Below are 16,642 nucleotides of genomic sequence, written 5' to 3' on the forward strand. Positions count from 1 at the left end.
AGAGTACAATCAGAGGATTAAAACTGAGAATAAATTAGCAATTATCCACATTAACTGTAGAAGTCTATATGCTAATTTTAATCATATCAAAGAATATCTTAACCAGTTTGCCCATGCATTCAGTGTCATTGCCTAATCGGAAACTTGGATTAACATGGAAAATGGAACAGACTTTGAACTGGAGGGTTATGAAGTCACATTTATAACTCTGTGAAACAAAGGTGGGGGAGAAGTGGCCTTGTATGTGGGAAAATCCTTGAAATTTAATGTGGTGGTTTGTATAACAGTTGAAATTTTTAAAGAAAAAAGAAAAAATGTAATCATTAGCTGTATATACAGAGCTCCAGGTAGTAGTATTGAGACCTTTAAAGTCTTGATAGAAGAAACATTTACAGAAATAGCTCACAATAAACTTTTCATTTGTGGAGATCTCAATATTGATTTGCTAAACCCAAATAAACAAAATCACTGAGGAATTTATTAACACGATGTACTATATGAACCTATTCCCCAAAATTACTAGACCTACCAGGATCACATCACATTATGCAACTCTGATAGAAAACATTTTAACAAATGACATTGAAAATAAGACGGTGACCATCTTCCAATTTTTACAGTCTACGATAGGAATTACAAGATTCATAAAGTGGACAGAAAAAAAGAGTACAGACGAGTAAGAACAGAAGAAAGAATAAATGTATTTAAAAAAGATTTAATGAAACAGGGTGAAATATATCAGAAACAAGACGTTAATGGTGCGTATGATGAATTCCTTAGAATATTTACATTATTGTATAATAATTGTTATTGTATAAAACTGTCCAATAAAGCAATATGGTAGGAAACATAAATTATATACTGTCCATGGATAACAAAAGGTCTGCAAAATGCGTGGAGAAAGAAAAATGCACTATACAGAGATTTCTTAAAAAAAGAGAACTGAAGATGCTGAAATTAGATATAAAAGATATTAAAATAAGTTAATCAATATACTAAGATATAGTAAAAAGAAATACTATAAGAAGCAATTAGATAGATAATATTAAAAGATTATGGGAAATACTGAACAGTGTTATAAAATGTAGGGCTAGACTACAGTACATAGTGTAACTTATCATTACAGATGTATGTAAATGGTGCATGACATTCACATATCTAGCTGCAGAGCCATAACAGATGGTGCCAAGAACCAGCTAATTAAAACATCCAAGGGTGCAACATAATTTCTCACACTGAGAACCCAATGACTTAAGAAATCAAGTAGTCATGGGCAATTGAAAAATCCTAATTATAACAAGCCATGTAAGCTGTGTGAGACAATATTCCTTGTCTCTTTATGTTGTGTGTGTGTTTTTTTAACCTTGATAACACGTCAGCACTATTCTTCTGTCTAGCGGTAATATAAAAAGAGTAAATGGCTGTAATTAATGGAGAAAGTGGATCGTAGTACTTGGATGCTTCTTTCTTTGGAATAATTACCATATTTATTAATGGATGACACAGAACACATATACACACAGAAACATACACAACAAGGGGACTCTTTATACAAACTCCCATATCCCATATAGTGTCATAATGAGATGAGAGCCAATTAATCAGGGCTCTAATCAGCTAATTAACATGAAAAATTCAATCACCATGCAAACTGATTAGGTGAGATGGTTTATGATTCTGTAATTAGCATGTGTATAAAGTGTAAACAGCCCCTTAGGCCCTAATGAAAGTACTATTTATTGAATTTCTATAACCTGTTAATATAAATGAATATTCATGTTTTAGTCATGGCATAAACTGAGTTTTGTACACTCTTTTCAGTAAGTGTGTAAATGAGTGGTGTGTAGACTTACTTTGATAGTGCAGCTGGAAGATACCCATGCTTCCCTCCAGTCCAGAGCAGTAGTAGACAGAGAGAGTGTTAGTGGGACTGCGGATCACCTGACCTTCAACAAGCAGTGTATGGTTGGCCAAGACCAGCAAAGAACCGTGTTCATCAACACCTGTGATAGACAGTTGTTCTCCATCTGAAAGGTTCACGCTCTTCACCTGGAAACAAACACATTAAAAAAAATCCATGTTTAACACATCTTGTAGGAAAGCTTGAATACATACAGTATTAATGTTTAGATTGCACTCCATCAGGAAGTACTTGGTCATCTGAAGTCAAACAGAGCTCCCTTAAAGTCTCTCACAGTCTGAGGAAACTGGTTTTTCTAACATAATAAAAGATAATAAAGAGAGATGGCGGGATGTTATTAGGAAGGGAGAGAATTAAGGATTCAAATGACTACTTGTATCTGACTACTTCTATCCTTCAAGCTCAGGTCATCTACCAGAGGCCTGGGAGCTTGAGGAGAAGATACTGCACAGAGATGTCAGATGTTGTTCCTGCTGGAGCCTGTTGGAGCCACTTGCCAAGCTTGGGACTCACTGCACCAAGTGCACCACTGGGACCATTGTTACCTTCACCCTCCACATCTTCTCAAGGTCTTCTCTGAGCCCTTAATACTTCTCTAGCTTCTCCTGTTCCTTCTTCTTGATGTTGCTGTGATTCAGTATTGCTACGTCTACCACAGTCATCTTCCTCTGCTTGTCTACCACTACTATGTCCGGTTGGTTAGCCACCTCCATTTTGTCAGTCTGAATCTGGAAATCCCACAGGATCTTACCTCAGTCATTCTCGACCACCCTGGGGACATCTCCCATTTTGACCTTAGGACTTCCAGTCCATACTCAGCACAGATGTTTCTGTATACTATGCCAGACACTTTGTTGTAGCGTTCCATGTGTGCCTTGCCTGCTAGCATCTAGTCTTGCAGTCTCGGACAGAGCAGTCAGCCGAGTAGCTGGTGTTTTGCACCTCTGGTATTCTTGCCTATTCCGTTATGTGCCCTGCTCATGTATTGAGCCATGTGCCTGTTCATCTTGGACACTATGATGGCTGAGAGGAGCTTCCATGTGGTACTGAGGCAGGTGTTTGGCCGGTAGTTGGATGGGACTGGTCCCTTATGGGGGTCCTTGGGGATTAGGACACTCCAGCCATTCTGGGTGTCTCTCATCAACTAGCAGCGGGTTTGTTTGTGCTGCCAGATGCTCGTGGAATACATTCAGCTTCTTCAGCCAGTAGGCATGAATCATGTCGGGGCCTGGTGCTGTCCAACTCTTCATACTGGAGACCCTTTCTTGGATGTCTGCCACTGCTATTTAAAATGGACCTGTTCAGGGAGGTTGCTGTGGTCTGTTCTTAGACCCAGCATTGCTGTTATGGATTGCGTCCTTCTGCCACACGCTCTTCCAGTATTGCTCCGTCTCCAACCTTGGTGGTGTTGTGCTAATATTGTTCCCCTGCCACTGAGAGTACACGTTTGCTGGTTCTTTGGAGAACAGCTGGCTTATTTCCTGCCTTTTATCTCTCTGGTGTATCTCTTCAAGCGGCTGGCCAAGGCTGTGAGTCTTTGCTTGGCAGTTTCCAAGACCTCAGGTATGGACAGCTTGTTATACTTCTTAGGCACCTTCACTGAACCTTTCTGTACTGATCACTGGTTAGTCTTGTAATAGTGGGGGTAGGTATTGCCCGTAGTGCTGTATTCACATCATATAATAGATCTTCTGAGGGTACTTCACGTAGTCTTGGTAACCAGCTATGGATCGGCTATATATCTTTCAGGTCAGTTCTTCTCGCACTCATCGACCCTTCTTTCATCACACTTGGGGCTTGGTAACCTATCCCAGGATGACAGGTCAGAGTGGTTGGATATGTGTTGTACCTCGTCAATCTCTACACATGAGTGCAATCCCTTCTTCCGAATATTGAAACACTGAGCTACTAGTTGTTTAACTAACTTTGAACATAGCAATAAATTCGAAAATTCCTTGCTAACCACAGTTAAAACTAAATAAAGAAAAAACAACAATTTATTCTATAAAGGATTCAACTGGGAACATTATTCATGATCCACAACAAATAAATAAATCTTTTAAAGACTTTTACAAAGCTTTATACTCGTCACAGATTAATCCATATTGAAGACATTGAAGAGTTTATCTAAATCTAAATGTATCTAAATCTAAATCTATCAAAACTAAAGGACAAACAGATTGTGTCTCTTGATTCATCTCTTTCAATATCTGAATTTCACAAAACCCTACAACATCTCTCAAACAACAAAGCCCTAGGGCTAGATGGTGGTCTATGCTAGCAACCACTTTTTTCAGAATGGTAACTCAAATTCAGAATCTTTACAGATCATCTCCAAACAATAACACTGCCATCATTAGTCCACTGCTTAAACCAAGGATCCCATACTCCCATCCAGATACCACCCAATCTCAGTCATAAATGTAGGGATTAGAAAAAAATCACCCTATTCATAATACATCCTGATCAAACAGGTTTAATCAAGAGTAGATGCGTATCCTTGGGCAAGATACTAACCCCATTTGCTCTCCGATGCATCCATCTGAGTATTAATGTGTTTGAATGTTAGTTAGGAAGCACTAAAAAGCTTAGCAGAAAGTGTTTGTGTGAATGGGTGTGATTGGGTGAATGTGGCATGTTGTGTAGTGCGCTTTGAGTAGTCTGGAAGAGTAGAAAAAGACTATATAAGAATCAGTCCATTTACCATTTAGACCACAGGTGTCGAACTCCAGGCCTCGAGGGCCGGTGTCCTGCAGGTTTTAGATGTCTCCTTGATCCAACACAGCTGATTTAAATGGTTAAAAACCTCCTCAACATGTCTTGAAGTTCTCCAGAGGCCTGGTAATGAACTAATCATTTGATTCAGGTGTGTTGACCCAGGGTGATATCGAAAACCTGAAGGACACCGGCCCTTGAGGCCTGGGGTTCAACACCCCTGATTTAACCTTTGTTCCTACGGTCTACCATGATTTGGCAAAAATTTTCAGCAAGGATTTAGCTCTCTTTATCCCACCTCATCATCCTTACAACTGTGGGATAGATTTGCTCCCATGTTCCACTTCCCACTAGTCCGTTATACAGTCTCTCTCCAGCCTTCAGCCTTTGGTTCAGCCTAATCTCTCAAAGTCTTTCATGGTAGGAGTGGATGCTTTGGATTCAGGGGTTGGGGCTGTTATTCCAGACCTCTGAGGGTAAGCTTCATCCCTGTGCATTCTTTTCTCAGTGCCTCTTTCAGATTGAAAGAAACTCTGACTTGGGTGACCGTGAACTGCTAGCCAACAAACGCATTAGAGGCACTGGCTGGATGGAACATCCATTGGTCGTTTGGACCGACCACAAGAACCTGGCGTACCTGCACGCAGCCAAGAGCCTAAACTCTTGTGAGGTCAGGTGGGCTCTGTTTTTCATACGATTTAATACGACTATCACATAAAAGCCCGGGTCCTGAAAAGTGACTCCATTAACTCTAGCTCACCAGGTGAATCCGTCTTTGTCAATCATTGTATACAATAAGTGTACTTACCTTTGTGTCATGTTTTGTTAGGAAACCCAAGAGAGCTGAGCTCTTTTTGTAAATTGAACTGAGATGAGTTTGTGTTTGTCACCACCGACCACAGGAAGGATTCAGTACATGGGAACTGGGAAGTCATCATGGAAGAAATCACACACTATGGATTGTTTGCAGTACATGGTTTTTATTTGTTTGTTTGTTTTGTAAATGTAAATAAACACACTGTCGCCAACTCTAAAGTTCCTGTGTTTGGGTCCTGCTTTCTGAAACCCAACATTTTACTTCCTACAAACCATCAATGTGTCTTTTAGACCCCATCCCTATAAGACTCCTCAAAGAAGTCAACGTTAAATATGATCAACCAATCTCTAATAATTGGCTGCGTATCTGACTTCAACCTGGCAGTAGTTAAACCGTTACTTACCATCTCTTGCCCAATTGTCTTAGCTAATTATAGGCCAATCTCCAACCTTCCTTTCATCTCAAAAAATGTTGAAAGCGTTGTCAAACAGCTAACCAATCATCTGCAGAGGAAGGGCTTATTTGAAGAGTATCAGTCAGGTTTTAGAGTTCATCACAGTACAGAAGCAGCTTTAGTGAAGGTTACAAATTATCTTCTTATGGCCTCTGACATTAGACCAGCGGTCGGCAACCCTGGGCACGCGTGCCACAGCTGGAACGCGAAGGGTTAACTGATGGCACGACCATAGCTGGACTGGATATGGTCGTCCAGCTATGGTGATTTTTCGTTTTTACCGGCCAATGGTTTTTGTTGCTGTTGTTGTTGTTTTTGTAATGGTATAAACAATGAGAGGTGCTAGCCGATGTGTAAAAATAACTCAGTTGTTTGGTAGTGGCTATGGCGGAGCTTCCACAGAGGCCAGCTGGTGGATGAGGGAAAGGGGAGGCAGGAGGAGCAGAAACCCGGGGCGGCCGCCGGTCCGAGTGTCAGGTGAACTGAACTTCAGGTAAGAAGTGATGACCTGCAGTCTATCTGGGTCAGATATAAACCAAGTTTAGGTGGAGTTTATTTTCGTTCTGCTGACTTTTTACAGTCAATTACAATAACTTGTACTGCGTACTAGCTAGCATGATGGAGTTTCTAAACAGCTGGGTGGGTGCTATGATGTTACTGATAGTGAACTTTATTTTATTCATAAGGTTAGTTAGTAGAGTTGCCAACCGTCCCGTAAAAAACGGAATCGTCTCGTATTCAGGGAAAATATTACGCGTTTCATATTAATAATAATAATGATAATGGATTGCATTTATATAGCGCTTTTCGAGACCCTCAAAGAGCTTTACAAGTCCACTATTCATTCACTCTCACATTCACACACTGGTGGAGGCAAGCTACAGTTGTAGCCACAGCTGCCCTGGGGCAGACTGATATTGAGCTGAAAAGGAACGCAGTTTGTCCCGGACTTCAGCTACAATGGAAAAAGACACAAGCTGGATTTATTCTGTGTCTTTACGCTGTCAGCTGCCTCTTCTCTCATTCTCTCTCCCCCTCCCTCTCCTGTTGCTACTTTAATCATGAAACTGATCAATGATCAGCTGATCGGCTTTTCTCTCTTGCTTGTTTATTGCTCACTTTGCGCCAGAAAGAGGAAACCAGCGGATGTCACGCTAAACAACAGCAACATATTTAAGACTGATCAGCTGATGTTAGAATTTATTTAATATTAATTTCTAGTATCAGCTGATGTTTGCTGGAGCCACAGTCGTAAAAGCTGCTGGTCATGATATCGGTTTGGTTATGTGGTGAGAGGGAAACATGAAGATGAAACCAGGAGATGTCCTTACTGAATCATCAGAGCTGAACAGGTGATGGACAAACAGGTTTACCTTTTAGGTGACATGAATGAGTTGAAGGGAAGTTATGAACTGCTTCTGAGAGACAAATAACACCAGGATCCTTTGTAGCTGACAGCTGGTAACTGTGCAGGGGCGGGTCTGGCAAAGTTTTGCCAGGGGGCCAGGTAGGGCATTAACAGTGAAAAGGGGGCACAAAGAAATACTTTTCTTTCTTATTCTCATTTAAAATGTCTAGCTTTTAATAAATATCTGAATCGTACAACCAAAGTTTTCATCTGATGTAAAATGTATAGAAATCATACATATACCAACAAGACAGTGTACATCACTGTCACAACAGCGTTTGTTTTCATTGTTGTGAGGAGACCATAAATAGCATTTGCATTTTTGTTGTACAGTTCATTTGCTGTTATGGATAAAAAGTGTCTTTTTTTGTTTCAAAATAGCTGATAACTATTCGCTGATAGCTGCCAACATCTGCGAACAAATATAATTCTGTAAAGTTCTTCTATATAGTGTGTAACTGTTCATATAGAGTGTTATTAAATTTATTGCTAATGCAATCATATGGCACATTGACTTCTGAGGAAATTTTAGACGGCACTCATCATCAAAAAGGTTGCCGACCCCTGCATTAGACTCATCTCTGTGCTTGTCCTGCGAGACGTCAGTGCAGAGTTCAATACTGTTGGCCATAATATTCTATTAGAGCAATTACAGCATGCTGTAGGTATTACAGGTACTGCACTGCAGTGCTTTGAATCATATCTATCTAATAGACTCATGTAAATGCAGAGTCCTCTTCACACACTAAGGTTAATTATGGAGTTCTACAGGGTTCCATGTTTGGACCAGTTATGTTTACATTATACTTGCTTCCGTTAGGCAGTCTCAACAGAAGGCATAGCATACATTTTCAGTGTTATGCAGATGGCACCCAACTTTATCCATCCTTGAAGATAAAGTTGGAAAAGTGTCAGAGTGACGCTGAAAAACTAGTTCATGCATTTATTACTTTTAGGCTGGACTACTGTAATTCGATATTATCAGGATGTCCTAAAAACTCCTGAAAAGGCGTTTCCCTAAAAACCGTGTGACAAATAGCCAGCCAGTCCAAAATGCTGCAGCAAGAGTACTGACATAGACTATAAAGAGAACATATTTCTTCTATATTGGGTTTCCTTCATTGGCTCCCCGTTAAATCCAAAATTGAATTCAAAATCCTGCTCCTCACATACAAGGTCTTGAGCAATCAGGCCCCATCTTATATTAAGATGAGAGGCTGGATCCAGGGGTGGATTTGGGAGACAGATCTCTACAGGTATCTACTTTTAACTTTAGGCTTAAAACTGTCCTTTTTGCAAAGCATATAGTTAGCAGTGAATCCTCCCTTAGTTATGTTGCAATAGGTCTAGGCTGCTGGGGGATTCCCGTGATGTACTTCTTCTTCAGTCACCTTTCTCACTCAGTATGTGTTTTTACACCTCTCTGCCTTGAATCATTATTTATTATTAATCTGTGACTCTCTCCCACAGCATGTCTTTTGTCCTGTCTTCCTCCCCTCACCACATTTTTTGTGTGCTTGCTGGCCTGCTCTCTTGGGAGTTGCGGTCTGGGCTGGCTTGGGCCTCTACATTATGTCGTGGGGGTTCCGCCAGGGTGCGGGTGGTTCTCAGGGTCTGTGGTCTGTCACCGGCAGGGTCGGTTGCCCACTGCCTCTGGTCCCCCGACACCCCCACCATTGGCTGTTGGAGCTCCGTCCAGGGCCTCCCTCGTCCCCCAGGGCATGGTTGCCATTGGGACATGTGGCCACAGATTTTCAGCTCTTTTGGATGCAGTGTTTGGTTGAGGTCCCCTGGGTCTTTGCCTATCTGCCTCTGACACTAACTTTTGTGCATACTAACATAAAGCATCTTTGAGTTCTGGACTAAAGAAGTGACATAATATATAAAGAAAACATTTAAAACATTTAAAAGCATAAAAATATTTGAGGGTCATACAGAAATGAACAGCATTACCATTAGCTGTTACAAGGAGGCAGAGTTTAACTTGGGTTAAGCCACAACTACAAAACACAGCAGCATGCCTTTACAAAATACTGTTCAGTAAGATAACCAGCAACCCAGCAAAGAGTCATTATGCTATAAATGCAGTTGGGCTGTGTGTGATGTCATTGACATGTTGCTGATGTGTACCTGCAGCTCGACTCCATAGCCAGTGTACACAGTCACAGTGTAGGTACAGCGTAGGAAGGTACCGTCTGGAAGAGGAGGGTCATCAGAGGAGTCAATGTATCCTTCTGGATCAGTAAAAATCACCATGCAGCTGGATGCAGCTGGAGGGAAAACACAGGAATTTATATTGCATTGGCCTTTATTTATTTTTTGTTCTATCCTGCCCTGTAATCCGTTTACTGTGAGCCTGACTGGAAAGTCACTGGAAGCCCTACTGCATATAATTAATGATGGAAGTTACAAGGATCTAAACTATATAAATAATCATGTTCTCTATTCCTCTAAAGATTTTAAAAGGCCTGTGGTGTTACTGATTAAATATCCTGGTTTAAAAGGCATAATGTGACTAATTAACTGATTAACTACAATTTTGTTATTTTGCAGAATAATATTTACAGAAAAACATCAGCAGTTATTAAAATACCAACAATATAAATTGTATGAAGCTGAATTAACATCAAAATAAAAGCTTATAATAATCTTTGTACATTCACTTTAGAAACATTGTCATGGTAACAAGCGCATATGTGCAGAAATCTCAGTTGAGTTTATCAGTACCCTGCTACTTGTTAGCAGGGTACGGAAGCTGATTGGAATACAAATGGTGATTTTTTTCACAAACTCATTTTTTAAATTTCATAGGTGAATTAATTCTGATCTGATGACAGACCCAATTCAGAAGTTGTTATATTTCATCACATGAAAAATATGAATGGTTATGAAAAGGTAGTTTTAGCAAAACATTCTTGAGGTATTAAAATACAATTTCTTTATTTAAAATTTTGATATGGCAGCTATAATTAAAGATATGTGTTTAAAAGAAATGAAACTGGTTAAACCAGCAATATGTGAGGTAAAAGTTTTTTGCTGAGTGGAGATGAACAGTAGCTGCTGACAGACTAAAGCGTGTTGTTCCTAGAGTATTTAAAAGTAGAATGGGAGACAGAGCCTTCAGCTTCAAGCCCCTCTTCTGTATAACCAGCTTCTAATTTGGATTCGCCAGACAGATACTGTCTCTACTTTAAAGTTTAGGCTTAAAACTTTCCTTCTTGCTAAAGCATATAGTTAGCGCTGGATCAGATGAGCTTGAAGTTATTGATTTTGAAGCAGGAGCTTCATTCCTGGTCAGCACACTCTTAGTCTGTGGCAATTTAAAACTCATTTCACTCTCTACATTGACACTGGTATTCCAGCAGTTTCTAGTTCATGGCAGGCTTGAGCCTTGGTGGTTCCTGGGTTGTTCCTTAATATCCTAACCAGTTTCTTCCAGACCTTGGCAAAGAAGGTAATAGTCCTGGCTTTGTCAAGGTGAAATACATTGTAGACCCCAACTCAATGATTTAAGTCAATGTATTTATATATTTGAACCTGTATGTATAAACTTTTGACCCTGTGTAGATTAGAGAAAATAAAATCTAAATTCAAACTTTTGCAGCGAAATCTTGTTTTTAAAGTAATTTAATGTGTATGTTGAACAATTATTCTGGTATAGAGAAAGAATCTTTCAAACAACTTATTAAATGCCCCAAATTATCATGATATTCATGATGTGATTAGTAGATATAAACCTCTGACCATTGCTGTATGCTGCTTTTTGAGCTAATACTAGGCTGGATTAGTCCAAAGTAGAGAACCACAAAAAGATACTTCCTGGGGGAACAGGAAATTTTACATGAAAACATTTGATTGCTATTTGTTTGACTTAATTATGGCAGCATACTAAAGCCTTTGATAAAGTTGTCATGTACACTGTGTTGCAGGCAGAGGTAGGACCCAAATGCAGGACTCAGACATGAAAGGGATGAACTAAGGTAGGCAGCTTTATTAGCTGTAATAAAAATACTCTTAACACAAAAAAACAAGAATGCAAAATCTAATAACTAGGAACTGGGAACTAAGTTACAAACAACTAGGAATTAATAACCAGGAAGTTATGAGAAATTAGGGAAACATGGCATACAAGGAAATACTCAGCAAATCGGGACAACACGACAACGAGCAGCAAAAGACTGAGTACTTAAATACACACACAGGATAACAAGAGGATGGGCAACAGTTGGGAACACAGGAGGAACAGATCAGACATAACAAGACAGGAGAAGCAAAACTGAACACAGAATGAGAGAATGTCAAAATTAAACAGGAAGTACGATAACCAAGGAGACCAAGACTAAGACACATGGGCTTGATACTGAGACTGGGAAGAAGCAGACATGGGAACATAACTGACTGGGGAGACAAAAAGGGAACACCGAACACGGAGACAAGAGTTAAACAAATATGAAGATAAGGCTGAAAAACATGGAACGTGGAACATAGGGGAGGGGATCTTAGTATTGACTTTTAAAGCTTTGAATCATGATGCTCCTGCCTATATTTATGATCTCTTAGAACGTCACACTCCCTCTCGCAGCCTGAGATCGTCTAATCAAAGGCTGTTGGTAGTTCCCCGAACACGTTTTAAAACCAGAGGTGATAGATCTTTTAGAGAGGTGGCCCACAGGTAGTGGAATTCTCTCCCTCCATCTCTACATTGCCTGGATTTTATTTATTCTTTTAAACATCATCTTAAGACTCATTTATTTAGACTAGCTTTTAATTAGATTTGTGCTGTATGTTTGATTGTACTGTTTTATGTTTATCTGTTTTATATTATTGTGAAGCACTTTGTGGTTTTTATCATGTGAAGAGTGCTATATAAATCAATAAAGTAAAGTAAAGTAAGGGAGGCATGGAAACAGAACTCAAAGACAAGAAATTATATAACACAAAGCAGAAAACAACTAAAAGAACCAGAACAAATAGTGAATTATATAGTGCTTTTCTACTCTGAGCACTCTAAGTGCTTTAGACAACTTGCCTAATTCACCCATTTGCACAAGCACTTTATTTCTGTGCTCTTTCTCTCTAACATTCACACGCAACATGGGGTTAGTATCTTGTCCAAAGGGTACTTGGCATGCAGACTGAAGCAGAAGGGGATTGAATAACCAACCTTCCAATTATTTTGTAACCTGTTTTCCCAGCTGAGCCACAGCCACCCCAATCTTACAGCACCTGGTATTCCCAGGCGATCTCCCATCCAAGTACTATCCAAGCCTGATTTTGCTTAGCTTTCAAGATCAGATGAGATCGGACATGCTCAGGGTGGTATGGCCGTAAGCTGTGTCTAATAAACACTAAATCTTAGAATATTACTTAAACCAGAATCAAAATGTACAAATACATAAACACTGGGTTACAGACCCAGGACCATGACAAAAAGTACTTTCCTGTAACTGATTTGCTCATGCATTAGAGGTGCTTTTGGAATTTCCAGGATACAGCGGGAAGAATAACTACAGCAAGGTAAATCTGGTGTTTCGCTGTCTTTTTTTATTGAAAAAAAAAACTAGCCTAACAAATATTTGGTTTAGTTAAACAAAGTTGTAACTATTTTTAAATACCTGCTGAAGTTGATTCTATCTCTGCGTCAAGGTCTGGCCTCATGCTCACAGTGGTGATCTCAGCCTCCTGCTCAGGGGTGTGCCTCTCTGTGTGAGGCATCCGAGAATGTGCGTCTGTAGGAAGTGGCTGAGTTGGACTGCTGCCTTGCCCTGATGCTGCAGTTGATGCGGGGGACTTTACCCGCCTCGGTAATCCTCTGCTTTGATGCTCCGGGGTATGATTGATGGAAAGTCCTCTGCCCAAAAGAGGGAGCAGGTTCTGTGGCAGAGCAGAAGGGAGGATGCCCCCTTTCTGGGAAACCAGTTGTCCTTTTTGAGCCAGCACTGATTGTTGCAAACCACCAGTCACGGCACTGGAGTTTTTTTCTTTGGGGCTGCCTTGCTTTGTGCTCCTTGATGGCAATACTGGAGACCTGGCAGAGGGCATTATTGTGGAGACTTCTTTATCTGAAAAGCATGGAAAATAAGGGATTAATCATTTGAACTGGCAAAGCAGTTGAGAAAATTTTTTTATAAAGTGTTGGGAGTATGGCTCTTGGTGGTTCTGTCACTGTTCTGCTGGTCTTATCAGGAGTGGAGTTATCTGGTCGGCACAGCTAGTCCCAGTTAAGCTGTTGCATTCACAACATAATGAGCATGCACACATACACAACATGTACACACTCTCTCTCTCTCTCTCTCATTTTCACATCTCAGTGATGACATCAAATTCACATAAGGCTTTTCTTAGCCACTTATCCTAATCCTAACCATTAGAAATGAATGCCTCATCCTAACCCTTACCCCTAATCTAAGGATAACCTAATTATAACCCTAAAACCACAACCATATTTTGAGCCTAGAGTAGTATAGAGGCATGTCAATTTTGGGTCCTCACAAAGATGTTTAAACAAGTACACACACACACATGTATACATTGTAGTAGACAAGGCAGTTAAGCATGACAGGAGAGAAGGATTAAAATACCATCTCCAGCAGCTTAGTTCAAAAACAGCAAACACCAGCATTTACACATACATCCTCCAACTCCTGCCACTAAAACTCTGCAGTCAACCCTCAATAAGCAGCCATACAGTCCGGCCTAAAAAGTGCTCATGATGCAGCCTCAACATGATTTAATAATTTATAGTCATTTACATACTCCTCAAGCAGGAGAAGAACTAACAGAGCACAGCTGCTCTCATTTTTATCACAAGGAAATAAATCAGTGAAAATATTCTCTCTGTGTTGTCAACACTCTGAGAGCTTTCTTCTCATTTTGCCTTTTTCCATCTTGAGACAGAAAATAAATAGTCTTTTTGTAAGAGAAAAAAAAATTTCTAGATGTACCTGCATTATGCTCAACTTGTCACACCATCATCAAGAAATTCATTTAAACTTTCACAGCTTGTGATTACTTAGGCAGCTACACAGCAGTAGCTGTCAATACAAGCACTCATACACACACACACAACCTCGTATTCATATCTTACTGAGGACATCTTACTGATTTAATGCTTTCTCTAGCCGTCATCAAAAATGAATGCCTTTATCCTAAACCTCACCATAACCTAATTGTAACCCTGACACTAAAACCACATTTTTAGCCTCAAAAATGCCTTGAAATTTGCGGGGATGGGCATTTTGTCCCCATAGGTGACTGTTAATCCCCACAAGTATAGTAGCATGCCAATTTTCTGTCCTCACAAAGATGTGTAAACATGTACACAGACATTTAGCTGAATTCTTTGCAGGCAACATTAGTTTTCTAAAGATGCTGAAAACTTTTGCTCCTGATACAGATCTGCTGTATTAGTGTGCTTTTGTTTTTTTTTTCAAGTTCTTTAAGTGATATTTTTAGACAAAATTATGCTTATTATAGTGATCCAGAAGCCAAACATATACAAAAATAGTATCACTTCGTTCTGGATTAAGTCATATTAGACTGCTGTATATACCTGGATCTGGGTCACCTGGGTTGTCAAAAATTAGTGGAAATTACCTGTTACCCCCTAAATTTTAACCTATCCCTTCTTAGGTTTTCTGCATCCTTTCACAATCTTATAGTTAGTTAGTGACAAAGTATTGTCACTTTATAATCTCAGAATTTATTATCAATATCATCATTATGTCCAGAGATGCATATTTTCACCAACTGCAGGATCCCTGTAGGAAGAATATAGACATATTTATTAGATATAACTTTGAACCACCACAGGAGCTCAACCTGTCAAGTCCCATCAGAAGCTGTAATTCACTTATTGATGCAGTGACAAAAAATAACAAGCTTCATCCAGCAGTTTTTAAACACCACAGACCATTAGAAATAGGTTCAATCTTTTCCTGTTAATTGGGGAGGAGGAGGCGCCGTTGGGGTCGGGTGCAGTATGTGCTGGGCGGCTGCCAGGGGTGGAGAGCCTGGTGGCCCAATCCCCGGCTACCAACACTAGTGACTGGGACATGGAACGTCACCTCTCTGGTGGGGAAGGAGCCTGAGGTAGTGCATGAGGTCAAGAGGTACCAGCTAGATACAGTTGGGCGGCTTGGGCTCAGGAACTAGTTTCCTGGAGAGGGGCTGGGCTCTGTCTAAGTCTGGTGACTGCCCTTAGTGACAGACGGTGGGTTGAAGTGGGTATTTTAGTATCCCCTCAGATTGCTGTCTGTGCATTGGGGTTTTCCTCGGTGGACGAGAGGGTTTTTCCCTGTGCCTTTGGGTCAGAGAACAGGTCCTGACTGTTGTCTGCGCCTAAGTGCCAAACATCAGTTCAGAGTACCTAGTCTTCTCGGGGTGCTTAAAGGGACTCCACCTGGGGACTCTGTCATCTTACTAGGTCCAAATGGAACATGTTCAGCACTTCCACTGCAGTTTTCATGCTGCACTGAACTCGGGCAGAGAGATGGTTGGTGCCTGTCGTGGTGGTAACCCCCGAACTAGATGGTGGATCCCAGAGGTGAAGGTTAAGTTAGAACCATTAGGTTAAAGATGGTCTCCTGTTGGGCTTGATTAGCCTGCGGGACTCCAGAGGTAGCTGATAGGTAATGACAGGCCAAAGGGAATGTGGCTGGGGCAGTGGCTGAAGCAAAAACTCAGGTGTGGGAGGAGTTCGGAGAGGCCGTGGAAAATGACTTTAGGACTGCCTCGAAGAGATTCTGGCAAACCATCATGTGAGTCAGGAGGGGAAAGCGGTGCTCTACATGCACTGTGTATAGTGTGAGTGGAGTGCTACTGACTTCAACTGAACAAATACTTTGAGGACCTCCTTAATCCCACCCACTGACACATGTTCTATAGAGGAAGCAGAGTCTGGGGACTTGTCTATACCTGGGGGTGAGGCAGTGAAACAATTCCTTGGTGGCAGGGCCCCTGGGGTGGATGAGGTTCACCCTGAGTTTCTGAAGGCTCTGGATGTTTTAGGACTGTCTTGGTTGACATGCCTCTGCAATGTTGAGTGGCGATCAGGGGCAATACCTCATTGATTGGCACACTGGAGTGGAGACTGCAGGGTGTGCTCCAACTACAGAGGGATCACACTCCTCAGCCTCCTCATTTCGTCCAAGTGGGAGGAATTTACTGCCTCAAGTGGAGGAATTTAAGTATCTCTTGGTCTCATTCACGAGTGAAGGGAGAGGGGAGGGGGAGATCGGCAGACAGATTGGTGTTGTGGCTGGAGTAATGTGGACCCTGCACCAGCCCGTTGTGGTGAAGGGAGCTGTGTGTAAAAGCAAAGCTCTC

At 40.9% G+C, this 16,642-nt stretch overlaps 1 protein-coding gene and 1 pseudogene across 4 annotated transcripts in view; both read right to left on the bottom strand.

Annotated features, from left to right (window-relative positions):
* The window catches only part of sez6l (seizure related 6 homolog (mouse)-like), a 96,220-nt gene that overhangs the window by 39,029 nt on the left and 40,549 nt on the right, over nt 1-16,642 (bottom strand). For all 4 annotated transcript variants that reach the window (XM_084936106.1, XM_084936107.1, XM_084936105.1 and 1 more), the window contains exons 2-4: nt 12,931-13,377; nt 9,446-9,585; nt 1,854-2,049 (exon numbers count right to left, since the gene is read on the bottom strand). In XM_084936106.1, coding sequence (XP_084792232.1) covers nt 1,854-2,049; nt 9,446-9,585; nt 12,931-13,377 — 783 coding nt within the window. The remainder of the gene's footprint in view (nt 1-1,853; nt 2,050-9,445; nt 9,586-12,930; nt 13,378-16,642) is intronic.
* Nucleotides 12,530-12,648, bottom strand: LOC146384214 (5S ribosomal RNA; annotated as a pseudogene).

The sequence above is a fragment of the Perissodus microlepis genome, chromosome 7 (assembly GCF_051167445.1).
Source record: "Perissodus microlepis isolate ML-2025 ecotype Zambia chromosome 7, ASM5116744v1, whole genome shotgun sequence".
NCBI lineage: Eukaryota > Metazoa > Chordata > Actinopteri > Cichliformes > Cichlidae > Perissodus > Perissodus microlepis.